The sequence below is a fragment of the Staurois parvus genome, unplaced genomic scaffold (assembly GCF_062004578.1).
Source record: "Staurois parvus isolate SC_StPar_1 unplaced genomic scaffold, SC_StPar_1.0 ptg000303l, whole genome shotgun sequence".
NCBI lineage: Eukaryota > Metazoa > Chordata > Amphibia > Anura > Ranidae > Staurois > Staurois parvus.
The window spans coordinates 16,648,225-16,674,953 of NW_028318099.1; the positions used below are offsets into that span (position 1 = coordinate 16,648,225).

A 26,729-nucleotide genomic window follows, 5' to 3' on the forward strand; every position below is an offset into this window, starting at 1 on the left:
GTATCACTTTTCCTGTCTTAATAGTTGATCGTTATAAAGATATTCTTTTCCATAGTTACAAATCTTGAAGAAAAGCCCTGGGTTCCTACTTTACTGGACATAGCAACTGTGTTTGCCAACATGGGGATTGCCTTCAAAACTCTTTTTTCTCTTCTACACATTCAGCCTTCTTTCAAAGACTTTGACTTAGTGTAAGTGTTTTACATTTTATTTCCACATCTTTCCTGGTAAAATATATTGTTAAAATGATTGTTCAGACATTAGTTCTGTGGAAAAATCTGAAATGCAAGTAGTGGTTGTTGCCATTTTTGTGTAGTATGTCTTTCTGAAATTCATGCCACTCTTCATTAAATTTATCTTTTTAAATGCAAGCAGTGAAAGTACCCAAATTCGACTTAGTATAGCAGGATTAGTGTATACGAGGAAAAGGCAGCACAAGGAGCTGATATGTTCATTTGGTGACTAGAAGTATTCTGATACTGGAAGCAGAGTGACATCACTGTGCTGTTTCTGCTTTCACTGTCCAATCACAGGCTAGGGTGGGTCCATGGCATCCTGGGCTAAGAGGAAGTAGGTAAAACAATGCTGGCAGAAAAGTAATACTGCAGGGGACTGCTTGGGATAAAGGTGAACAGTCCAGCAAAGGCTGTTTATTTCTTTTAAGTATATATTTTATAGGCTATTTGTTTTCATCTTGTTATTTTAATTGTTTTGTTATGCTTAAAAGTAAAACAGGGATTAAAACTAGTTGAACAAGTATGATAAAAAATGTCAGAGAAAAGACAAGTTATCTATGTACTTTTACGTGGACCAGCTGGTCGGGACATTAAAACAGTTTCTAAAGGGACATTAAAACCTCTGTTTTTCTAAAGGGACATTAACTGATATTAAAGGAAACTTTGGGAAGTACAAGTTTGATATGGATCAATGGGGAATAGGTAAATTGTTCAAATGAATTTTCTTGGTTTTTTTTTTCCTTTTTTTTTTTTCTTCATATTCTTTTAACTCTGTTGGTCAGAAATGACAAATGTTTTTGTGATTGGTGGCCTGAAAGGTCAATGGGAAGCATGGAAAGTGGGTAAGGATGGCTGCAGGTCAACCACAGCAGTGCAGGTTACCATTTTTGCATTATAATGGAAAATGTATTTAGGATCACAGGCCACTCTGGATAATAAAGTGTTCAGGCAGCCGTAGATGCCTGCAATAAGATCCTACTACCGTCTACAAGTCCCTGCTAGGGCACCTCAAGTTCACTTTAATATGCGTGGCATTTTAAGTATACAGGATATGTTTTCTGTGTAAAATAAAAGAAAGTACTGCACATCTTTGTAGATTTCCCTCATTGTATTAAGGCGATATTCATTCCAATGTATTTATAAATTGCCTTTTTTTTTTTTTTTTTGTTAAATTTAATTTGAAGAAAATATAGGACAGCCATTTGGCAGCTGTTTAATTCTTTCTAGGTAAACTATTTTCTCTGTTTTTGTAGTGTCAGTCAGTTTAGATCTTGACATATGCACACTATATAGCTAAATATATCCAGTAGTTAAATTTGTGTTCCCATTTATAGATTTTATGTGACCACCACCCTACTTTATTTATTTTTTTTTTTTACAGATCTGCAGTACCTGGATCGGTGTCAACAGAAAAGGGAACTTTGTGCACAGAACAAATTTTTTCTCGTGTTCCAGCATCTCAGATAGCTCATGTAATTAAGGTATTGGCTTTATGATGATTTAAGATGTTTATTTTGGAGGTGGTATGTGTGAGGGGCAGGTGCTTATAAGGTGCTACTTATTTCAGGTTACAGTCAGACTATTTGTACATCACAAGTTTTCTAATATAATGTGGATCTGATCTAAAAAAGTGAAGACTTTGGTATGTTATGGAGCAGCCTTTTTAAACCAGGGTGTCCAGGCACCCTGGGGTGCCTTCAGGTTTCTTCATGGCTGCCTTGGCAAAATGCCTAAAAATTGCCCAAAAACTGTATACAAGCAGCGGGTGGATCACACCTGCCTTTTAGTTACACAAAATCACAGGTTTTCATTGTGCACCATTACAACTTTCTAGCTGCTGGCGACATAACAACCAATGATGTCATCGGTTGATAAGAAGGACTTTGGGCACCTGCACAGCATTCTTGCTTTTCCCTTACCTGCCCCTCTCCGTAAGCACTGAGTCACACTAGCTGAATAAGAGAGAGAAACTAAGGGAGAAGAGAAACAATGGAATACTAGTCAGCACCAGTGTGCAAAAGTGTATTCGTTTTGGAAGAATAAATCGCCTCTATTGTGGGTGTCCTTCATGTGCAGATGTTGCTGCCTCAAGATTGTTCAGAATGTTAAAGGGTGCCTTAACTGAAAAAAGGTTGACAAACCCTGTTATAGGGGACATCTGGAAATGTTAATTGTGCCTAAGCAGTACCTTGAAAGCTGTACTTTTTCATCTTGAATTCCTCTTGTAAAATACCAATGTGTTTCTGACATACTGAGTATGCCTAGGCACACAGCTGTATATCTTCTGTTTGAGAGGCACTGCTGCATATGCCATCCAGTTTTTGCTGGGGAGGAATCTGTACCTGAGCATTGATACTGCTTGGATCTTCCTGCTTTTACTTCGTCATGTGGTTTTGTACTTACTGCTGCTTTTTGAATATTTCCCAGTAGTCATCGGCTCACCAGTTGTGCGATTGTTAGCTCTGATAAAAGAAAGCAAAGCCCTGCCTCTACCAAGATAGCTGCCCTTACACAGAGTCACACTGCAAAACAAGTCATGGTGAGTCAATATTTGGGAAAGATCAGCTGCAGGGAGATCACAGGTAATAATGGTGACTGATTCTTTTGTCCAGTGATTTGTACTTTTAAGTGGATCATTTGGTTCTTTTGAGAACATGGCAAGATAGTATCTTGCAGCTGGGCTTCCCCGCACTTCAAGGGTTACGTGGCAGTTAGGTCTAGAGAGTGAAGGGAAAAGTAGTTTAGTAAGCCTATTCCATGCCCTTTGTATTTAAGATTACTGAATTGGCACGCGATGCCAAAGATGAGGGAAACCTTTTATAAATCGTTATCCTGATGGTATATTGTAAATGCAAAATTGTTGGTTGTTGGTATATACCCAGGGGTGTCTGGGAATTGATGGAGGTGCTAGGGTCAGAAGGGTACCTTTTTTGCATTAATGGTGGGAATGCACTGCTATACAGCCCATCTGGGAGGAGTTAAGGGATTTATTGAGCAGACTTCGTCTGTAGGTAAGTATATGCAATTCCATTATGCTCCATCTGAATACTGGGAAATCTTTGATCCCAGTAAAATAGACTTAAAGTCCCTGCTTTGAAAGATTTGGGCACTTAGCCCTGGTTCACACTGGTGCGACTTGTCGTGATTTGACAGGTCCATATCACATGACTAGTCCCACCTTATTGTTGGCAATGGAACCGTTCAAATCGGTGCGACTCTGAGTTTGCAGTGGCACACCGATTTGGGGAAAAAAAGGTTCCTGCACTATTTTTTTGAAGCTTTAGGTGCGACTTGCATAGACATCTGTGCATGAAGTCGCACAAATTTCAGGCAAGTCGCACTTAAAATCACACTGACCTACTGCTTTGAAATCGTGCTACTTCAAGTGAAGTAGCACGATTTCAAAGTCGCATTTAGTGTGAACCAGGGCTTAAGGTCCAAGCGATTTAGGAACACAGGAGGCACACCTGTGCTGAGCAACATGATCAATGTCATCAAATATGGGCTGCTTCTATGTGATTTACTACCACTGACACATACAAACCTCTGTTAGCACAAGATTGAGCAGAAGAGTGGTTCGTAGAATTTCTATTTTATTGACAGCTGAGTCAGAGACAGTGGCATGAGAATCGCGAGTAGAGTTGTGGACTGTTTTTTGTTTTTTCACTTGGATAATTTTTTTTTTTTTTTTTGGTATTTTCTTGTTCATGCTCTGTTTGAATTGTAGTTGCAGATTCCTGGACCTAAGCCCACTGCCTATCAACTGTTTTATATATTGTTGAATACCCGATGGATCTTTTGTGCGTGGTGTTCTCCTTGAAATGTTGCTTTTTCTGTAACTTATTTTGCATAAAAAAAAATTAAACATTAAACTCGTAGGTGATGAGTAATATGGCATAATACTTACCTTACTTCTTGCTCTGGCACTGTCCTCCGTTTCATGCTACAGGTAGGCCATTGCGTCCTTGCGTGTCAAAATGCACTTGTCTGGCATCAGTCATCAAGCTGAGAGCAATACCAGTTCTGGATTAGGGCAGTTGTTAAGGTAAATGGATGTGAAACCAGCACTGCTTCTGGGAGTCTAAAATGGCATCTTCCAACACTACATAGGATCCTTGGCTAACCCAGGAAAGTATGATGACACAAATCCTAAATCATCTTTGATTTGCTCACAAATGCCAACCCCACGTTTGAATATATTGAGGTTCAGCTATAGCTTATCCACCCACTCCTCCTGTAATAGTACTCCAACAGCCATGCTTTCAATTACATGCAAATACCCATAAGATTCAGCACTCACAGAAAATGCCAGACCCGCTTTTCTGAAGGTCTATAAATTGTGTCACAGCCTCGCGGTCGTTGGCTATCAAGGTAATTGCTCTTAGCAACAGCAGTTGCCTTGTGCTGTGTCTCCTGATCCTAACTCTTTGATCAGTTTTCACAGCTAAGTAAACAAGATTGTAGCATCAAACCCCGCGTAGTAAATGGACGAAACAGCTAGAGATGGCGTTTGCAATAGTGTTCACTTTAAATGTATGTTTATTGGTTTTCCTCTTTGAAGAATCATTTGCAACAGATGCAGTCAAGTGCATTTTTTAAAAGCAGTTTGAACCCACATGCAGGAAAAAATGAATGCTTTTCAATAAGCCTAGTTTACAGCATGCACATTAAAGTACAGCATGCTGCATGTTTTCACACACAAACATACTGGAAAACACAGAAATACTTTGTAAATGCAACTCAAAAAACAAATTGTGAATAAAAACGTGCCTCAAATGCATGTAAATATGGGGATTGCAGTGTAAACAAGCCTTAATATCCATATAGAAAAGTGTAGTGAACAAGGGATGGAAGGAATCTGCAATCAAAACAGTGCAGTCCTTAAAACAGGAAAAACAAGACGATCTTTCCTAAATACATACAGCTAAGTTAATTTGCATCATTCACAATATTTTTTGCTGTGTATGCATCCTTATCAGCTGCATTTGCATCCCTAAAATCATAATTTCCTTAGTCTAGAAATTCCCTAAAAAAAAAACTATCAATTTAAACAGAAGGAAATCCTGTAGAGATGAAGAGACAGACAGACCGACTTCATTTGCAGCGCTTTGTAAAGGAACTCCTACTATCCTATTAGACGTGCTTGTTCCTTTCTTATCCCTAAGGGAGATTTGAGGACAAATTTTTCTTTATTATTTAGCATAAATTCAACAGACGTAACATGTGAAGTATAAAGAACATGTACAAGTAGATTAAAAAAAAAAAAACATCACAGATAAGGTTATGATCCATAAGGATGTTTGAAAATGATGCAGTAAAACTGCAAGAGGAAAGGATCAATAACTTATATTAAGGAGGTATAACATAATAAAGTATCAGGGGGGCATCCCCGTGTGAGATGTCTGAAACAATATGAGAGAACTTCATACAACCAAAAATGTAAACTATAAAAAAAGAGAGAGGAAGAAAAAAAAAAGGGGGGGTACGAAAAAAAGCCAGCGGAAAGGAAAGCAAAAGAGGAGAAGAGAGGGGGTTGGGAGACGGGTACAGTAGAAAGCAACAGTAGGGTGGTTCCTCAACCGAATCTCACCGAAGTGAGCCCGCATCCGGCACAGACCGCAGGGTCCAATCGGCGGATAAGCCAAAATGAAAATTAGTCGTGGGAGCAAAGCTCAACTCCACTAAAGCGCAACAGGGGAGCACATATCTTGGAGAGTCGCAGAGGAGGAAAAATGGAGCCAGATCGACTACAGCAACTTATGTTTATCATAGGTATCATTGTTAAACGCCAGCATTTCCTCCATACGCATGGTATCATTAAGCACAGAGACTCACATTGGGAAAGGAGTGGTGGTGGCCATTTTTCAATAGAGAGGTATCAATTGGCGGGCCGCAGACAGAAGCGCAACAGACTTTTCTTCTGTGCTGCCCATGAGCACGGTAATATAGATAGAAGGGCAATTTCCGGCGAAGGGGCCAAGGACTCACCATAGACCCGGTTATATACAGCAAAGACTTGTCTCCAGAAGGGTTGTATTTGATCACAATCCCACCAGATGTGGAGCTGTGTACCAACAGCTCTATTACAGCGCCAACAAAGATCAGGTGTAGAAGGAAAGATTTTGTGTAGGGAGAGGGGATCCCTGTACCATCGAGAAAGAGAAGCTTAAAATTATTTTCTTGTGAGTAGCAAGAAATAGACGATTTATGAGTAAAGTGGAACGACGTGGACCAGTGTTCTGCCGAAATGTCCTTAGGTCTCGAGCCCACGCCTTAGTGTAGGGAGGGAGTTCAGATTGAAGAGCATTGTGAAGCACTTTATAGAGAGAAGCTAGGAAGTGGAAAAGACTGGGGAGGGAAATAAGTGGCTGTTGAACGTAAACTAGAAGGTCATCGGCGTATAAGGATAATATATGATGTGCGGAGGGAGTGTGGATGCCCAAGATTGAGTCGTTAGCTTGTATGGCTCTCGCAAGATGTTCCATTATTAAAACAAAGAGAAGGGGCGAAAGGGGACATCCTTGACTGGTCCTATTCGATATGGGAAAAGGCGAAGAAACCATACTGCTGACCAGGACAGACGCCGAAGGCTGAGAATAGAGGGACATAATCCGAGCAAGGAACCACGAACCCAAACCGGTTTGTTCCAAGGTAAGACGGAGAAAGCGCCAGTCAACGCGATTGAATGCCTTCTCAGTGTCGAATGAAAGTAGGCAAGCCTTTAAGCCGTGTTGCTTGATATAAGAGATAAAATGGATTGTTTTAGAGGCATTATCCCTAGCTTCATGACTCGGGACAAAGCCAACCTGGTTGTGGTGGATCAAGGTTGGTAGGAAAGGGGAAAAACGGTTCGCTAAAAGTTTAGCAAAAAGCTTAACGTCCAGGTTAAGTAAAGAAATTGGGCGATAACTACCGCAATGAGAAGGGTCTTTACCTGGCTTAGGAATAACCGACAAACCGTGGCAGACAAAAAAAGCTGATGAAGGTACATTCAAATCATCAATAACAAACGCTTGGGCCAGAAGCCGGGCTAATTGGGTGGCGAATGTTTTGTAAAAGCGTGGAGTGAATCCGTTCGGACCTGGGCACTTACCAGTTTTCAGGGCCTTCATTGCCCCAAGAACTTCTATAATTGAGAAGGGCTCCTCCAGATCCAATGCATCTTGGTCTAAAACAGGTAACGCCGTCTCCATAATATATTGGGACGTAGCCGGCAGGGAGGAAACGGGAGGAACATCAAGATTCACTGCGGAGAGGTTATAGAGTTGAGAATAGTAGCACTCAAACGCAGAACAGATGCCTTTATTGTGATAGATTTTAGTATAGTCAGGCGCACTCTCCCTGCAACATCTGGGCAGAGCCCTGCGCATAGCTAGAGTCTGGCGGGAATGGTCAGGGAGAAGCATCACTGGCACTTCGTTAAATGGGATGGAGTCCTGCATGCTGGCCGCGCGCATAATGGCGTCCTTGACCTTTAAAGTAGTGGACCCTGCACAGGGTATCACGGACAAAAGATGGGTCAGGATTCCTGGTGCCCAGCGTGCGATGTGCGCGGTCCAACTCAATATGGGTGTCTTTAGGTTGCTGGAGCAGTTGATTGAAGATGGCGGTAACAGCTGCGGCCAAATATTTAGATTCAATGGTTTCTGGGATGCCCCTGATCCGAATATTGTTACGGCGGTTCCTGTTCTCAATGTCATCCTGTTGGTACATGAGCTGTTGTATAAGAACCATATGGGAGTTAAGGGCCTCTTCGTGGGTTTGTAAAGCATTACACAGACCGTCGGCGGTATTTTCAATCTCTTTCATGCGCTCACAAATGTCTTGTTTTAAGATCAGAAATTTCCTGCTTGTATGTGCTTTTCAATACGTTTCACATAAAGCTCAAAATCTGCCTTTTGTAGGAAGGGATTTCATGTAGGTGTGCAGGGACCGCATTTGGGACTGCAGATCCCAGCCATCCTCAGAGCAGAGAGATGCTGGGGAGGGGCTGCGGGATTCTGTGTGTGCCCTGTGTTAATTGTGCCAGCAAAACAGGATCCCCAGGAGGGGAGAGAGAGCCCCGAGAGCTTACCTGCCCTTCTTCTGAATGGTGCCCTGTATCCACAGGGGATGAGGAAGGGAGAGGTGCCGGTGCCATCTTGGAGGCCCGGGGCACCCGAGGCCTCGGCCGACCATCGGGTCACGAACCGGCTTATGTCACCGCTGGACCAGCTCCCCGTTGCTCTCTGGGGGGTCCGATTCTGTTTCCTCCCCATGGGGATTATAGTGGCAAACCCATGAGGGAGAAAGGGAGCCTGCATCGGAGGTCCGGGCCGGAAGCTGTGCAGAGTAGCTGCTATCGCTCCATGCGCCAAGCCATGCCCCCCCTTGCAATAGTTTTCAGTTTGTTTTAAATAAATATGAGTTACGCTGTGTTGGTTTTTATTTTAACCTCTGGGACTATATCCAGTTCCTGCCTGATATATTGGAGGAGAGGTTGAAAGTCTCAGGTGATTCGAAGCTTTAACTGTACTACTGTGAAATTCCCAAAAGTGATGTAAAAGTTAGGAGGTAGAGAAACAGCACGGAGCGATTTCCTGTCCATCCAATAATCAGGAGGCTGCAGTTTTTTTTCTTGTGAAGGTGTATTGACAATGATAATTTGCTACACTTTTTTTTTTTTTTTTTTTTTGTATAGTGTATCATTAAAGTGAAGCTTCCAGTAAACCGCTAAATGCACAGCTAAATTACATATACTGTATAATTGCCATTTTACATTCCAAAAGATTTGCAGTTTGTAATGTCTAAATAAATCAAATGGTGAAGCGGTTTCGCTAAACTCCAGATTATGGCATATACAAATATCATGTGTGAGATAAGTAGGAAATAAAACAATGAAATCAATAAATCCTAATAGGAAATATATTCAGATAATACTCTGAATAGTATATCAATGTGCAATGACAAATACATTTAGAAGTCCCATATAGGATTCAATTGTCATGTAATTATAGGTAAACGATTTCTTCCAGGAAGATGTTCTTCAACATGAACACATACCACAGTGTCCTTCACACCTTATGGGCGTCTTCTCACCTCATCTCTAGGACCTGACTGTGATAAAGGAGGTCAATTGCACCTTATATACATAGAAACACCACTCTTCTCCAAATCTCCACAGAGCACAGTCATCAGACTCCCCGGTCAAGAGATTACATAAGGGAAGCAAAAAAGAGGCCATTCGTGCAGGCTGCTATTCCAATTTTATTAAAGTTAAAATTTCACACTCATATGAAAAGACTCAATAGACTTATCACATAGCATTTCCGAATATGGCGCCCTGACTCCATCCAGCGTGAGGACATCACCACCTGTCTGACGCGTTGCCCCCCCATTGACTTTCCCAAAGGGAGATGATTTAATGACGTGTGGTGCAGAGTGGTAAAACATCCCTCTGTGATGTAGCAAGGTAGTGCATGACATTAGAAAAGGCTTGTATTTATTATGAAAAGTAAAATTCTGCCTGAAAAGTCAACTTGGCCTTTAAAGTGATTTTGTAAACTTAGTTTTTTATTTTATTAAATTAAGAAACATGTCATACTTGCCTGCTCTGTCCAATGGTTTTGCACAGAGCAGCCCCGATCTTCTTTTACTTTGCGTCCCCTGTCAGCGCTCCTTTCTCCACCACACCCCAAGACTCCCCACCCTGCAGAGTGCCCCCAGAGCAAGCCACTTGCTCTGGGGGCACTTGTGCATGCTCGCTCCCTAACCGTGTTGTGTGTATCCATAAGATACAAAGAGTGACGCTCGGCCCGGGCCCACACTCCTCGTCACTGGCCCTCATTGACAGCAGTGGGAGCCAATGGCTAGAGAGCAGAGAGAGCCTCGGCTCTTGTGCACATTGGTGGATCGAGATCGGGCTCAGGTATGTGTTAAGGGGGTGCTGTGGGTGAGGATGCACAAAATGCAAGTTGAGGTAATAAAAAAAAAAAAAAGACTTCTGCCTTTACAACCACTTTAATATCATCACCTCTCTCCAATGATCAGAGAGCTGACCCAAGCCACAGTAAAGGTAAACCAGGATGCAGCAAAGTGATTTTACTTGCTAGTGCAGGTATGTGTGTCAAGACAACATGTGTGTCAAATCTGAAAATCCTTTGACAGGTAAAATAGTAAACTTGAATATATCTGGACTTTGTTTTTACCTCTTTGTCTGAAGTTCTACTTTAAGATCAGGAATGCAATCAGATTTTGTTACATCATTTTCGCCAGTAATGTTACAGTTCTGTTTGTTCACAGTTTTTAGGCTTGTGTACAGCAGTCTACAGGGAGAGCTATGAGGACCTGGAAATCCTTGCACTATTGGTGATGCTTTTAAAAATGCATCTGGAAAAAGAACTAAAGGACATTCCTGTGATGGACTTGCATTGTCTCATTGCAAATCTCCTTCAAAACATCAAGACATGGGAAACTATGGTAAGTAAATATAGCAAACTGAAATAATTAACTGCGACCATTCTGCTAAAAAAAATAACTGACCACTTGTTTGTCTCCAAGATGCCGGAACTGTGCTTTGCTATGAGCGAACTTTCCAGTCATCATCATAATTTCCTAAAGCTGCTACAGCTTGTACCTACCTTTGAGATTCGTGGCAGGTAACTTTCTGAGAACTTTATTTCATAAATGTAGCTCCAATTATGTATTAAAACCAAGCTTTTCCATAAAGGGGTTTCCAGCATTCATTATCCAAAGCAAACTCTTTAATATCCAAAGCAAACACTTTGAAAAACACCACCATAGCATTTCCAGCCAGAGCCATATTGAGTAAAGGCAGATGATTCATGTAGTATTTCCTTTCTGGAATCCATCTGCCTGTAGCTTAGGCATGCAGGCAGAGGGCGTGCTTAGCTGAGAGAGCCCCTGCTCCCCTTCTCCAGATGAAAGAAAAAAAGATTGCACTTGAAGACTCTTGAGATGTATGACATAATTTTGGACTAGATCAGAAACCAGGAAGCAACTGAAGAAATGTGTGTAAGAAAAGAAAAAAAGTTAAAACAAATATAATATACATTCCTGTCTATTTACTATTACAAATGGTTATTGTTGATTCAGAGAGTTTAGTTATCCTATCATGTGCTGCATAAAAAACACAACATATTGGACATGAAGATCAGAAGAAAAATTGTTTAAGTATCAGAGTTTTCACGATATGATCGCAAGTTGTCTATGGACACCATTAGGCTGGATTCACACTTGTCCAGTGCAGTATATCGCATGTGGTTCACACAGGAACCACACTTCTGTGCAAATTACATGCGAATTGTGTGCGGTGCGATTGGAGCCATACATTTTGTATGGCTCCAATCGCACTGCACCTGCACGAAAACGGTGCAGGACCCTTTTTTTTTTTTTTTGGTCCGCACTAGAATTGGATCACATGGGTATTCACACCCATGCGATCAGATTCTGCACATCACACCGCGTTTTGTTGACCGATTTCGGGGTGTTGTTAACATACACTCCCGCAGCGGTTCGCATGAATGGGGTGCGATTGTAATGCAGTGTGGAATTTGTACACAAAACGCTGCGAATTCCGCACCGCATCAGTGTGAACCCAGGCTTACTGTAAACCGATTTAAAAACACAAAAGCCTGTACCTGTATACTTACCATGACCACACAAATGTGCATTGTGTTCTGCTTGCTTTGCAAATCTATAAAAAATAATACATGCAGCAGCTATAAACTGAGCAACTGATCATCTAATAATCAGATACTCTAAAAGAGACGTTTTGTATCTTATCCATTTTTTTTACTTCACTTTAGAGAACTAAGAAGACACGTCAGCCTTATTTTCATATCCAATATCCAGAATGGACACTGTACAGATATACCTCTGGATTATGCATCTCGGGTTTGTATTTGCTGGTTAATATAAATTTTTCAGTTTTATTGTTTGTGGTACGGATTTCTTGTGGCATGTTGAGTACTTATTGCTTCATGTTTGCTTATCAGATGCTGCTGTTGTGTAAGTGTTTGTCCCAAATGAAGCCATCTTCTCTGGTGAAGAAAATGCAGGCACTTCCAGAAAATGAGTCAAAGACATTGCTGGACATGGATCAGGAGGTATATATAGTTATGTATCACTGGTAGGCAGGGGCGGACTGACTATTTGGAAACTCGGGCACTGCCCGAGGGCCCGGGGTCAGTAGGGGGCCCCATGAGATGCCCCGGTACCTTTTTCATACTCTTTTTGAGTTTGGACAAGGACACAGGGGCCCCATGATCCCCTATTGCCCGGGGGCCTCATGAGTTGTCAGTCCGCCCCTGCTGGTAGGAGAAACTGTAATTTCTCTTGGAGAAAAATGGGAGATGGAATCTATTTACAAAAATCATGTCAGTTGGGGATTACAGTGAAGTTGAGCCATGTCCCTACTTGCCAAAATGCTGTGGAAACCGTAACTAAACAATCCTATTTGCTTCAAAATCTGGCACCGTCTCGGGTCTGTTAGATCTGCAGTTGCCATGGGTGCTGCATATGTGATCAGCTATGACATCACCCTTTGCAATCTGAGAGCTGACATCAGCACAATGGAAACTGTAAGTTATCACCAGAGGCTTGCCTTATTTTTGGTTAAGGATTCAATAATATCCCTCTTGAAGGCTCCTGGGATGTGTGACGTTTGCCTAGACAGGAAGTAACTGAAGAAATGTATTTAAAAAAAAAAAGGATAGTATATTATATTTTTTCTTGTTTTAAACTGTGTATTGAAGCTAACAGCGTAAGGATAAAAATAATCAATGTTGACTGAGAGAAACTTCACTTAGCCATTCAGCTAAGAAAAATCACCCTAGTTCCTTTCTAAGTTAAAGTAAAATTCTAAGCTAAACCAAGCTAGTCTTAAAAATTATGCCCCCCCCCCCCACCTCCTATGCTGACTAAACTGTGTAAAAGATGTATATGTTATACTTTCCCATTCCAGTTTGGTCATGTGATCCGACTCCCCTGTGTCAGTTAGCAGTGGCCGCAGTGAAGAGGAGAAAGCACTGAATGTGGATGGGCCAGCCATAGCGCCTGTGGGTGATGTCACTGCTCCATGTTTGGAGCAGTAAAATAGTACTGCATGTCACATTTAGTAATCATCAGGCAATGTAGTAAGCAGCACAGGCAAGCTAAAGCACTATAGCCCAAAAAGGAGACCTAAGGCACAGTATAGGCACCCGACAGAAAGGAGAAGCCAGGAGAGCCTGCAGGGGACCCAAGAAGAGGATCCAGGCTGCACTGTGCAAAACCACTGCTCACAGCAGGTACGTATAACATGTTTGTTATTTTACAAAAACAATTTAGTATCACTTTAAGGCAACATAACCTAGAAAAAATTTCATGAGTGATAGTATAGATCATTATCAAGGAAATCTGGAATACTTCAAGAGATAGAGACATAACTGTTCCTGGCGGTGAGGTATTAGACAGATAGTATTCAGTAGACTCCTAAAAAAAATAACAGCTAAAAGTAGTAGAAAATGGGAGGGGGCATGCCATGCAGGATCCACAGGGAAGCAAGTGTAAGGACACCTGTAAGCTACCCTGCTGCACAAATGCCATATGCATCTATCCAGGATGACCACATTTTGTCAAACTTCCATGGACAGTTCTTTCTTTCCGAAGTCAATTTATACAAGGGGAGGGTTCTTTTAATGTTGGCTTTCCATTCTTTTTGGGTAGGAGGAGAAGGCAGCTTCCAGTCAAGTAGAATTTCCCATCTTGCATAAAATGCAGTATATAAAATAAACAACTTAGCATAGCAGCTTGCCTCCAGATCATCAACTTCCCCCAAATAATAGCAACAAGGCATCCAGTCCTTAGCTGTAAGTCACATACCTCATTAAGGGTGTCTTCCACTGATTCTTAGAAGAGCCCCAAAGAGGGACGTGTCCATACCATGGGAATGAATATACCTACATCAGTTCCACATTGAGCATATAAGGGACTAGTAGTCGGATAGATATTGGCCAGTCATGGTGGAGTATAATAAGGCCTAAGGAAATTTTTAAAGAATATGTAAACCCAACATTTCATATTCCCGGTATATGACTGCTGTACCACGTGTTTGTATGAAAAAGTATCTTTTGTATTGCTCCTGTTGTGTGATATCCCTGGTGTTCCTTCCAGTCCCTCTGTTTTCCTATTAAAAGCTGATCATACTAGGCAATGAGAGCACAGTTTGGTCAGTTTTTTGGCTGTGCTGTGAGCTAATCCAATGATTGGACTTCTGCTGATATCCCCCCTCCACACAGTCATTCGCTGTGAAGGCTGTGCATTGCTTATGCAGCCTGAGAACAAGAGGGTATGTGATCACTTCTAAAAAATGAGAAAATAGTATTTATAATGCTTTTGTTTAGATATATATACATACATGTTGTGCATTTCATTTCTATTTTAAACTGAATGGGTTGTTTTACAAGGTGAGGGTTTACATACATTTTAAACTGTATAAATCTTTTCCTATACAAAATCATGGAGGCGATGCAGGTATCTACACATTCTCCCCAGGTAAGGGGAATTGTTATGTCACTGTGTGTCATAGTTGTAGAAACTGGAAATACATTCAGTTGGGTAGAGAGAATTTTAACTTCAATGTGGGAAATTGCACTTATCGTCCTCCCTCTGATATGTTTCAGGGCAATGAACCCTCTAGCAGTCCATAAGTGGGGTTCTGGCAGTAGATGGGGTGCGGTACTTTGCTCTGGCCTGGTGTCAAACTTGTAGTCTGGTGGTCAACAGAGCTGTAATCAGAAATTTGGTGTTCTGAGGTCCTCAATCCCATATTCGAAGGGCATCATAGGAACCCAGAAGAGTTATGCAGGATTATCTTTGGGCTTGGAGAAACCACCACCTGACCATTACCAATACTGCAGTCCAGTAGTATAATTGAAAATTGTGAAGGGCAAGTTCCCCTGGGAGAGTGGAAGTTGAAGTGTTGTTTTAGCCAAGTGGGAACCCTCTCAATGTCTGGCAAATTGGCATTCAGCAGTTAAGGGGCTCCTTGCTCAGGAGATAAAAGTTCCAGTACCATTTTTGAAAAGGTTCAGGGGAATTTTATTCGAAACTGTTTATGAAGAAGGAAGGAGTTCATCCCATTCTGGATCTGAGGCCTTGAGCACCTTTGTGAAGGCAAGCAAATTTCAGATTAAATCAGTGCAGTCAGTGGTTGCCTATCTGCGTCAGGCAAACCTACTGGCCTTGACGGACATCAAGGATGCTTACCTCCACGTTCCCATAGCTTGAAACCATCAATAGCTTCTTCAGTTGGCAATGGGGGAGCTTCATTACCAATTTGTGTCTATTCTGCTCGATCTGGCATCTGCACCTCAGGTGTTCACAAAGGTATTGGCGTTGGTTCTGGCTCTGCTACAATTCTAAAGGATCTTAATTTTAGGATATCTGGATTATTTTATTCTACATGCAGCACTGGACCTGGAACACCATGTCTCCTCGATGATTCAATAGCTGGAAGACTTTTGGGTGGATTCTGAACCTTCGTAAATCACCCCTGATCCTTTCTTCTCATTTGGAGTACCTGGACCTCATTCTGGACACTAGGATGGTCAAGGTGTTTCTTCCACTGAAGAAACATTTATAACTTCATCTTCTTGACACTTGCCTGTCTTCTCTCTGGACTGCCACTATTTGCTATTGTGTGAGGGTTCTGGGCCTCATGTTCGCTTCCTAGGAGGCAGTTGCTTATTATACGCAACACCACACCAAAACTCTGCAGTGAGGGGTTATGGGAAAATGGTTCAAGGACATCCCTGTCCTGGTGGATTTGTTCTTCCTTACTGCAGTCTGGGAAGCCTTTCCTTTCTCCTCATTGGAAATGCATCAAGATAGTTGCCAGCAGAATTGGCTGGTAGGAAGGGAGGGGGAGTGCTGGGGCACGTCAATATCCTGGAACTCAGGGTGATGCATCATTCCTCCAAACCACAGGCTGTTAAAAAGAGCTCAGCAGCTGTGCTGAAGGTGGCCTGGATCTTGGATTGGATGGATTGAACAGTTGCCAGGCAGATTACCTCAGTGGTCAATGTCTGGACCAAGGGGAGTGTCTTTTCCATCTTGATGTCTTTCACCAAATTTGTCTCTGGTAGGGCACATTGGTTATGGACCTCTTTGCATTGAGGATCAACCGGATTGTTCCCAGGTCCGTGGCCAGGTCAAGGGATCCCTGGGTTGAGGTGTCGGGCATACTGGTAGCTCTGCTGACAGGTACTTTCTGATTTATGCCTTTCCTTTTCTGAAGCTCCTACCCTGCCTATTGTGAGGATACAGTAGATCAGGGGAGCATTCCAGTAATTTTGGTGGCACCAGAATGGCTGCGCCAGGTTTGGTTCCCAAATCTCCAGTTCGTGACCAAGGTGCCATGTTGTCTTTTACTACCTTCTTTCCCAAGGTCGATCTATCACCTTTTTTTCCAGTTACTGGCTTTAATGGTATTGCAAAGCCTGATACTGCTGTCATCTCCACGATGCTCCAGGCTTTGAAAGTCCACCTCCAATTCCATTTATTATAATACATGGAAGGCATATTTCAACTGGTGTGAGTGGCTGGTGTTTCGACTCCGCAAGTTTTGTTGATTTGTGTTTTTGGCCTTCCTTGAATAGTGCGTGGAATACCATATGGCCCTTAGTACATTGAAGGGTTCGGTCTCTGCTTTGATCATACTCTTCAAGTGATTTGAAGCTCTTTGGCTTCACTTTTCTTTATGCATACCCTCATCCAGGCGGTTGCACAGGTGGCTCCCCTTACAAAAGCTCCATTGATCTCCACTTAGTCTTGTTGGCTCTACGAAAGCCTCTTTTTCAAAAATATTTATAAAATTCCTCTACTGACGCTTTAGCAAAAGGTGGCCTGCCTGGTGGACAGGTGTGAGAACTGGCAGTTCTTGTAGGCAACCATTTTTGGTTCTGCATAGGAATCCTAAAGTGTCTTTCCTGCCAAAGAGTGCTGCAGCGTTTTATTTGAATGAGGATATTGTTTTGTACTTCTACTTGAGTTCTATTTCCTCTGTTTGGAAGATGGATTCCATGGTTGTAATTACAGATGGTCCTAAACAGAGACAGATGACTTTGTCCTTGACCATTTCCAGTGGCTTCGTCAGACTGTAGTTCAGGTTTGTGCCAATTCCTGTTACCTCTCATTCAGCCAGAGCTCTGAGCATGTCTTTGGGTTCTCATCACTGTGCTTTCTCCAGATTTGCAAGGTGGCTACATGGTTGTCTGGCCACACTTTCACAAAGTTCTGCAAAGCTAATGTTGCTGTTTCTGCATATGCTAGTTTTGGCTGCAAAGTTTTTATAGGCAATGGTTTGAGTTCTGCAGGGACCCTCTTTTTCTGGCGCTGCTTGGGGACGTTCCATTGGTCAAGATATAAAGACTAAGCTATGTCCTTCGATGAACTAAAAAGACAATGTGATTTTTCTTTTCCTTGTTTAACACACCGTAAAGTCCTTTTCTCTGCGTTCATTGAAGGACACTGCATCTGCCACCTTGAGTGCTTCTATGTCTCAGTTGTTATCTCTATTTACTGGTGGCTACTCGTATATCATATTTACTTGTTTTAAACTTTTTTTTTTTTTTCTTTTTTTTACATTTCTTGTTACTTCCTGGTTTCCATGCCTAGGCAAATGATGTCATACATCCCAGGTGTCTTCAGGAGGTTTTTTTTTTTCAGCCCACCCTTTTGCCTGTATGCCTGAGCTAAGGGCAGATGGATTCCAGGACGTAATTGCTACATTAATCATCTACCTTTACTCAAGATTGCCACAGCCAGAAATGTTAGGGGGTTGTTTTTCAAAGTGATTTCTCAACAACATAAAAACAGGAATGGATGGGTGAGTTTGCTCTGAATATTAAAAATAAATTAAATAGTGTTTTTGGTTTGTGTTGTTTCTGGCCAGCTCAGTGGATTGCTTTAAAAAAAAAAAGCTGGATTCTTTTTTGGATACACAGAATATAACTGGATACTAACATTTATAGGTAAAGTTGATCCAGGGAATATCTGATTGCCTCTCGAGGGATCAGGAAGGAATTTGTTTCCCTGCAGGAGAAAAAGAATCATGCTTTGCTGTGTTTTTTTGCCTTTCTCTGGATCAACTGTGGATATAGGATTACCGTATTTTTCGCTCCATAAGACGCACCTGACCATAAGACGCACCTAGGTTTTAGAAGCAGAAAACAGGAAAAAAAAATTCTGAACTAATGGACTGCAGACATAGTACAGGAGATGACCAGAGACTGCGGACACAGTACAGGGATGACCAGAGACTGCGGACACAGTACAGTAGATGGCCAGAGACTGTGGACACAGTACAGGAGATGGCCAGAGACTGCGGACACAGTACAGGAGATGACCAGAGACTGCGGACACAGTACAGGGATGAACAGAGACTGCGGACACAGTACAGGAGATGACCAGAGACTGCGGACACAGTACAGGAGATGACCAGAGACTGCGGACACAGTACAGGAGATGACCAGAGACTGCGGACACAGTACAGGAGATGACCAGAGACTGCGGACACAGTACAGGAGATGACCAGAGACTGCGGACACAGTACAGGAGATGACCAGAGACTGCGGACACAGTACAGGAGATGACCAGAGACTGCGGACACAGTACAGGAGATGACCAGAGACTGCGGACACAGTACAGGAGATGACCAGAGACTGCGGACACAGTACAGGAGATGACCAGAGACTGCGGACACAGTACAGGAGATGACCAGAGACTGCGGACACAGTACAGGAGATGACCAGAGACTGCGGACACAGTACAGGAGATGACCAGAGACTGCGGACACAGTACAGGAGATGACCAGAGACTGCGGACACAGTACAGGAGATGACCAGAGACTGCGGACACAGTACAGGAGATGACCAGAGACTGCGGACACAGTACAGGAGATGACCAGAGACTGCGGACACAGTACAGGAGATGACCAGAGACTGCGGACACAGTACAGGAGATGACCAGAGACTGCGGACACAGTACAGGAGATGACCAGAGACTGCGGACACAGTACAGGAGATGACCAGAGACTGCGGACACAGTACAGGAGATGACCAGAGACTGCGGACACAGTACAGGAGATGACCAGAGACTGCGGACACAGTACAGGAGATGACCAGAGACTGCGGACACAGTACAGGAGATGACCAGAGACTGCGGACACAGTACAGGAGATGACCAGAGACTGCGGACACAGTACAGGAGATGACCAGAGACTGCGGACACAGTACAGGAGATGACCAGAGACTGCGGACACAGTACAGGAGATGACCAGAGACTGCGGACACAGTACAGGAGATGACCAGAGACTGCGGACACAGTACAGGAGATGACCAGAGACTGCGGACACAGTACAGGAGATGACCAGAGACTGCGGACACAGTACAGGAGATGACCAGAGACTGCGGACACAGTACAGGAGATGACCAGAGACTGCGGACACAGTACAGGAGATGACCAGAGACTGCGGACACAGTACAGGAGATGACCAGAGACTGCGGACACAGTACAGGAGATGACCAGAGACTGCGGACACAGTACAGGGATGACCAGAGACTGTGGATAGTACAGGGGATGACTGCTGACCTTTGGGGAGGGGGGGGAGCGGGTACCTGAATTTGACAGATACCCGCTCCCACTTCCGCGGAGTTGTTCTTTGACCTTACCTGTTCCTCTATCCAGCCGCGCGCTGTCTTCCAGGCTTCTGTAATGGCGCTCGGCATGACACCCGGGTGCCCAGTGCGCATGAGCGAGAAGCACTTGCGCTTTGTGATTGGTCCGGCGGCTTCTGGGATCTGTCATGTGTCCCAGGTGCCGCCTTACCATTCACAAAAAGCACCGCTTCTTGCGCATGCGCACTTGGCACCCGGCTGTCATGCCCACACTACAGAAGCCGGGAAGACCGCGCTGCTGGATAGAGGAACGGGTAAGATGAAAGAACAAGTCCACGGAAGTGGGAGCGGGTATCTGTCAAATTCAGGTACCCGCTCCCCCCCTCCCCAAAGGTCAGCAGTCATCTCTATAAGGTCCCGCTGTAGAGCTGAGCGGCCGGCCCGGTATTCTGACACGGCGGCAGTGGAAATACCGGACCGGCCGCTCCATATTCGCTCCATAAGACGCACTGACATTTTCCCCCCTTTTTTGGGGGAAAAAAGTGCGTCTTATGGAGCGAAAAATACGGTATGCCTTTTTTTTTTTTTTTATTTTCTTTCTTTTTTTTTTTTGTAACTGTAAAGAAAAAAATATCCTAAGCATAATCTTATTTCACCCTTTTTCATGATTTGCTTATTTCAGGCATATTATGTGACTTTCAGTCTTTTACACTTGGTCAATGATGCAAGCAGCTCAGATGAACCTCTTTCAATTCAGAGAGTAAGTGCATTCTTCTCTGCAAAAGTACTCTATTTTTATATTTTTATTCTATTTAAAGTGTTACTAAACCCAGGACCCTGCATTCACTATATCTGTTCTCCCACAGTACACACAACATGGAAATGCAATTATATAAGTAAATATAAAAAGCTAAATACCATTTCTCATCAGCAGTATATAGTAGTCTTGTGGCTTCTATCATTGTCTGGCTGAGCACTGGTTAATCTTGTTGGAGGGGTTTTCATTTTCCTCCTCTAACTGTTCCATGAGGCTGCATTACCCCTGACCTCTGTCTGGACAGTGCTGATTTGGCCCTGTGCTAATCACATGCCCCCCAAAAAAACCTCTCCTGCAATACACACCACATAGAGCATGTGCAGAGTGTCTGTTAGGGCTCTGTCCTATCAGCAGATAGATTGGGAACTGTGGAAGAAGGGGAGGATCAGAGAAGACAAGATCAAACAGCCTTTTTACACAATGCGGAGCAATAACCCCTTGGGTTCCACAGTGAGTATACACGCATGCTCTACTGCATATACAGACTGATTTTATTATTGTGGGTTTAGTAACACTTTAACAATAGCAACTGTAAGACTGGGTTCACACTGATGCGGTGTGGAATTCGCAGCGGTTTCTGTGCGAATTCCGCACTACATGAGAATTGCACCCCGTTCATGTGAACCGATGCAGGTATGTGTTAAGTTAACAACACCCCAAAATCGGTCCGCCAAATGCGGTACGATGTTCAGAATCGGATCACATAGGTGTGAATAGCCATGCGATCCGATTCTAGTGCGGACCCAAAAATGGGTCCTACACCTTTTTTGGTTCGGGTGCGGTGCGATTTGAGCCATACATAATGTATGGCTCCCATCACACCATGCACAAATCGCATGTGATTTGCACAGGAATGTGGTGCAGTTCCTGTGCGAATCACATGCGATGTACCGTACCGCATTAGTGTGAACCTAGCCTAAAGAAAGATCCAAGCTGGAAGTGGATGCCAGTCTTTTTTATGGTTCAATTTGTTTATTGGGTATTTAGGCATGTACAGTATAAAATATTGTATACATTGTATAATAAAGAAGTGCAAATGTTACATATGGTTTTAGAAAAAACAAAAAATGTGACCAGCAAGGAACATGCAATCCGCAGTAACCAAACAGAGGGTATTTGGTTGTTGGAGATTCTAGCCTTTTAAATACCCAATGATCAGGTCTTAAAAAGCATTTTGAATGATTGCAGCATTAAAAAAATATGTACACACGTTTCCACATTTTTTGTTTTTGTCCTTTTAACCTTTTTATAATCACAGTGGTGTATATATGTTCTGGATCTGAGACATCTGGGAGTGTCCGAGCCCCCTCTGTTCCAGACCTATCTGCTATTGTTGCTTTCCTCCCTCTGCTCCTGTGTCACTGCTGTGTGGATGCCTATAAAGCATCCTGTTGTCTTAGAATGGGTACACACGTAGTTTTATTGAGTTCAACCAGCGGGTTAAAGGAAAGAAAAACTGACAGATCCCCACATCAACACAAGCAATGTTGATGTAGGAATCTCTACCACTGATATATTGTATTCCATAACAGAATACACTGATCAGCACTTGCTGTCATTGGCTGCGAGTGCCAATCAAATGCTGGTTTTCCAGCATATAAATTCAAAATGTCCAGAGCTTTAAATAAATGCACCTGTTTAAAATATGGTTTTCCAGCATGCCTGTTTGATAGAAGCCAGTCATCAGTATTTTGAATACAGAAGCATTTTTATACATTTTCTTTCATGACTAGAGTAAACTGTCTCTCTTAGGGCTCATTCACACAGATGCTGAGGCCCGCAGTGTGCAAGTTGTGGGGTTTTGTTTCCCTATAAATGCACCTAGATCACCATGAAGCTTCATGTAATGCAATTGAGATGTAGCAAATCTACAGACTCAGCATGCATCTGCATGTGACCAGCATGCAGGGACGGGTGCGCAGCCCCGTACATAGTGTGCATTTAGGGCTGCACACTCATCCCTGCATGCCTTTTAAACTCAGGTGTGTGGTTGTGTTCGTACAGCCAATTCATCTTCATTGCCTTACTTAGGCTGCCTAAAGTCAGATCCATGAGCCCACAGACCTTGCGTGCTGTGGGGTTCAACACCCATGTGAATGACCCCCTTAAAACACAGGTGTCAAACTGGCGGCCCTCCAGCTGTTGCGGAATTACAAATCCCATGAGGCATTGCACAGCTGACAGAAGCATGACTCCCACAGGCAGAGGCATGATGGGACTGCTAGTTCTGCAACAGCTGGAGAGTTGTCGGTTTGACACCCCTGCCTTTTAAAAGGTTATAAATTCATAGCAGACCATACATTTAAAAAAAAAAATGTATCTTTATTTTGGACTCTTGCTTTTCTGGTTGTACTGAAATCTTTTACCCTTCTTGTCTTTTTATTGGCTTAATGAGAACTAGTAACCATTTGGTTTGACTAAACACCCTAGCCCAGCATTAATCATAGGAAGGAGGCATCCGCTACCTAAAGGAAAGAGTAGAGCAGAGTAAAGCACTTTGTTGAGGGATAGAACAGAGAAAAGTAAAAAAGAATTAAGGCCTCCTTTGAAAGTGCCCATCTGAAGCTGCTCCATTGGTGAATCAAAATTCAAAGAGTTCAGCAGGGAACAGCCAAATTTCAATCTATGTATGAGCACTGTGATTGTAAGGAATTTTGATCTACCAATCGCCTTTTGTACAAACACTTTGCTGGAAACTTTCCTCTCGATCAGTGCTGCAGGCTATAGTCTGCAGTGCTGATCAGTGTATTATGGTGGCTGGGAACTCAGACTGCTAGCATCTTCAGGACGATTGTTAATGGCGGCCCCCCGCTGATATTCCAGTAAATGTTTTCTTTAAACTTTATCTTGACTATAGCCAGGTCCACTGATCATGTATTTCAGGAAGCATTTGTAGCAAGAGCTTTTATAAAATAAAACGAAATCGCAACCCCTTATTTCTTTCAAGGCAAAGTATATGCAAAATGGTTGGTTTTTCTTTTTTGTATAAACAACTGGTGTTTTTAAAATACTCATCACATATATTATTTGCAGGAATACCTCTTGAAATTATGTACGGAGTTAGAAAAGCACATCAAGAGTGATATCCGCGAAGATGCAAGGTTTTTCTACAGGACAAAGGTACTTTTTATTTCCCGACAGACCCAGCATTTAGCTATGATGCAAACACAACATTGCTACTTGTTCTAAACTTAGTCACAATAGTTTTACCAAAATGTACTTTTTTATGATTGGCGGCATGTATTTTTACTATACTAGTATAATAGTATGCATATTGTAAAAAAAAAAAGTGTCTTTTTGATTACTATAGCTTATAGCAGTGATGGCGAACCTTTTTGAGCCCGAGTGCCCAAAACTGCAACACAAACCAACTTTTTTATTTCAAAGTGCCAACACTGCAATTAACCACTTGCCTACCTGGACGCATTGACAGGCGACACTGCTGGGCGGCACTGCTGGGCGGCACTGCTGGGCGGCACTGCTGGGCGGCACTGCTGGGCGGCACTGCAAGCAATCTCACCTCTGGCAGCGTCGGTGTGGCTTCCAACCCAGCAGCTCATTCCCATCCACGCTGAACACGTTGCCCCTGGCCCCGGAGCAGTGTGGGAGCCTCTTCCTCTCTTCCGCGCCCATCCCCGGGTACATCACCCCTGGTGCCAGAGCCGCATTGGAGCCGTTTCCTCTCGTCCACGCCCACCCTGGCCCCAGAGACATGTGGGAAATGTAGTTTGATGGGGATCCAGTGTGGACGAGATCTGGATGGCCGGTGCATGCGCGCTCATCATCCTCTTCTTCCTGGCGTGCCCACTGAGTTGGCTCTGCGTGCCATAGGTTCGCCATCACTGGCTTATAGTAATCATAAAAAAGTACATTATCTTAGACTATAGTGAAGTTAAGTGAACAGCCGCTAGAGGGAATAAAAAAAGATTTCTTCTGTAGCTCAAATGGTGAAAACACCTGGAGCCACAATGTAGAAAGTGGAAATATATAAAATATGTGATGGAATTATGACAGTATTATAATAAAAGTCCATAGGTAGCCTTTTTTATATAGTCCATGCAGTGCCCTTAGCTAACCAGGGAAATAGGGAGGTTAATTGCCAGGAACTATAATCCTTCCAGGGTCACACAGCAGACTATCCACACCACCGTAATCAGGGAAAAATCCAGCTGACGCAGGAATGGAAGAAGCACAGCGCGCAGGAAGGTGTTACTGATATCAAAAGAGAGAAAACATCATATCCATTTTAGGCTTTAAAATGCAGGTAGCAGCATAGAAATTTCCTCCAAGGCTCCAGAGAGAAGGCAGAGCACAGCAGTGATTCTTAACTTCAGCAAAGTGTCACAGATAAAGGTGGTACTGGTGTGTTCGAATCTGTACTTAGATGAGTTACAGGAAGACGGTCAAGAGGTAAGCGTAGGTTCAATGGGCTGGTCTGGCAGTGAATTTCAGAGTGATCTGCCCCTTTTTCATACTCCACTAGAGGGAACCTTGTAAATTAAACTGCTGTATCAATTTTGAAGAGGTTACTGATTCAATGCAGGCTCTCTTGGAGTTAGGAAAAGCCTCTCCACACATACAGGGGAACTAGTACTGTTAAAGATTCAGGCGGCAACAATAGCTGGTGCATAATCAGATAGAGGCTGATGGAGGAGTATAGTGTTTCATTAAATTTGCTACGTTTTCTTTCAGGTAAAAGATTTAGTGGCCAGAATACATAGCAGATGGCAAGAATTACTGCTTTACTCTCGACCAAGTCAGGTACAGTAAATGTCAGATTTATTTATTTTTACAGACTTGATAACTTCTCTACCTGGGGAAAGAATTGACACCTAGGTATTTAGCACAGAGAATCAATGGATTCAGAAGCCCCCATAAGGAAGCACATTCTAAATGAAACTCTTTTGCCAGAATCATTTCTGCTTTTTTTTTTTTTTTTTTTTTTTTTTTTTTTTTGCACGTTTTGAATTTCATTTTGGTCTGAAGATTAGTTTAAAACCCCAAAACATTGCATATTTTCTGAAAGCAGAGATCCTGCTAAGCACAGCGGTTTTATTAAGGTCAAATTTTCAGTAAAAAATACTCTACAGTTTTATCATTTTAGGGCACCATATTACCCAAATTCAAGTAAAATATAAAAGATGTTTCAGCGATTTAAATGGATACCAAGCATGTGAAGCCTTAAAATTTGTGCTCGACCGTGAAATGACAGAAAACTTTGGTATCCAAAATTTTCCATAAGTGGTGCTTTTAAAACCTTCACAGGTCATCAGTTTTGAGTTAACTGTTAGTGTTACTAAACCCAGGACCCTGCATTCACTAGACCTGGTCTCTCTCAGTACACAGAACATGGAAATGCAATTATTTTAGTAAATATAACTAAGTAACTTTTCTCATCAGTAGTATTTGGCAGTTTTGTGACTTCTATTAGTGTCTGGCTGAGCACTGGTTAAAGCATATAGGAGGAGCTTTCAGTCTTCTCTGACTGTCCTATGAGGCTGCATAACCCCTGACCCTCTGTACTATCTAGCGCTCTGTACTATCAGCAGATGGATTGGGGACAGTAGAAGAAGGGGACTATCAGAAAAGGGGCTCAAACTGCCATTTTACACAATGCAGAAGATTAACCCCTTAGTTTCCACCATGAGTATAACCAGCATGCTTTACTGCATATACAGACTGATTTTACTGTTGTGGGTTTAGTAACACTTTAAGGGCTCTAAAAATTATTGTTCTTATTTCAGCATGTGCCATGATTTGTAATGTGTAATGCAATCTATGTTTTAGCACGTTGGCAACCCTGACACTTGTGTTTATGTACATATATATATGTGTACCTGGGGGCAGGGTGTAAGTACTTGGTTGTTAATGTTACACTTTTTTTTTCACTTTCATTTTTATCACATAGGGAACCAAAAGCCCCATGTAATAGCAATTTTCTATGACAGGTTCACTTTAATGAAACATCTGTGGTCTAGTATTAGTCTCAACTGCCTTCCACTGAAGCTAATGGAGCAC

The 26,729-nt window shown here is 42.7% G+C and overlaps 1 protein-coding gene across 2 annotated transcripts in view; it reads left to right on the forward strand.

Moving 5' to 3' along the window:
* Positions 1 to 26,729, forward strand: part of SLF2 (SMC5/6 complex localization factor 2) — a 65,577-nt gene that overhangs the window by 32,444 nt on the left and 6,404 nt on the right. For both annotated transcript variants that reach the window (XM_089683294.1, XM_089683295.1), the window contains exons 11-19: positions 56 to 191; positions 1,618 to 1,717; positions 10,518 to 10,694; positions 10,776 to 10,873; positions 12,044 to 12,131; positions 12,233 to 12,343; positions 20,577 to 20,654; positions 23,745 to 23,831; positions 25,404 to 25,472. In XM_089683294.1, coding sequence (XP_089539420.1) covers positions 56 to 191; positions 1,618 to 1,717; positions 10,518 to 10,694; positions 10,776 to 10,873; positions 12,044 to 12,131; positions 12,233 to 12,343; positions 20,577 to 20,654; positions 23,745 to 23,831; positions 25,404 to 25,472 — 944 coding nt within the window. The remainder of the gene's footprint in view (positions 1 to 55; positions 192 to 1,617; positions 1,718 to 10,517; positions 10,695 to 10,775; positions 10,874 to 12,043; positions 12,132 to 12,232; positions 12,344 to 20,576; positions 20,655 to 23,744; positions 23,832 to 25,403; positions 25,473 to 26,729) is intronic.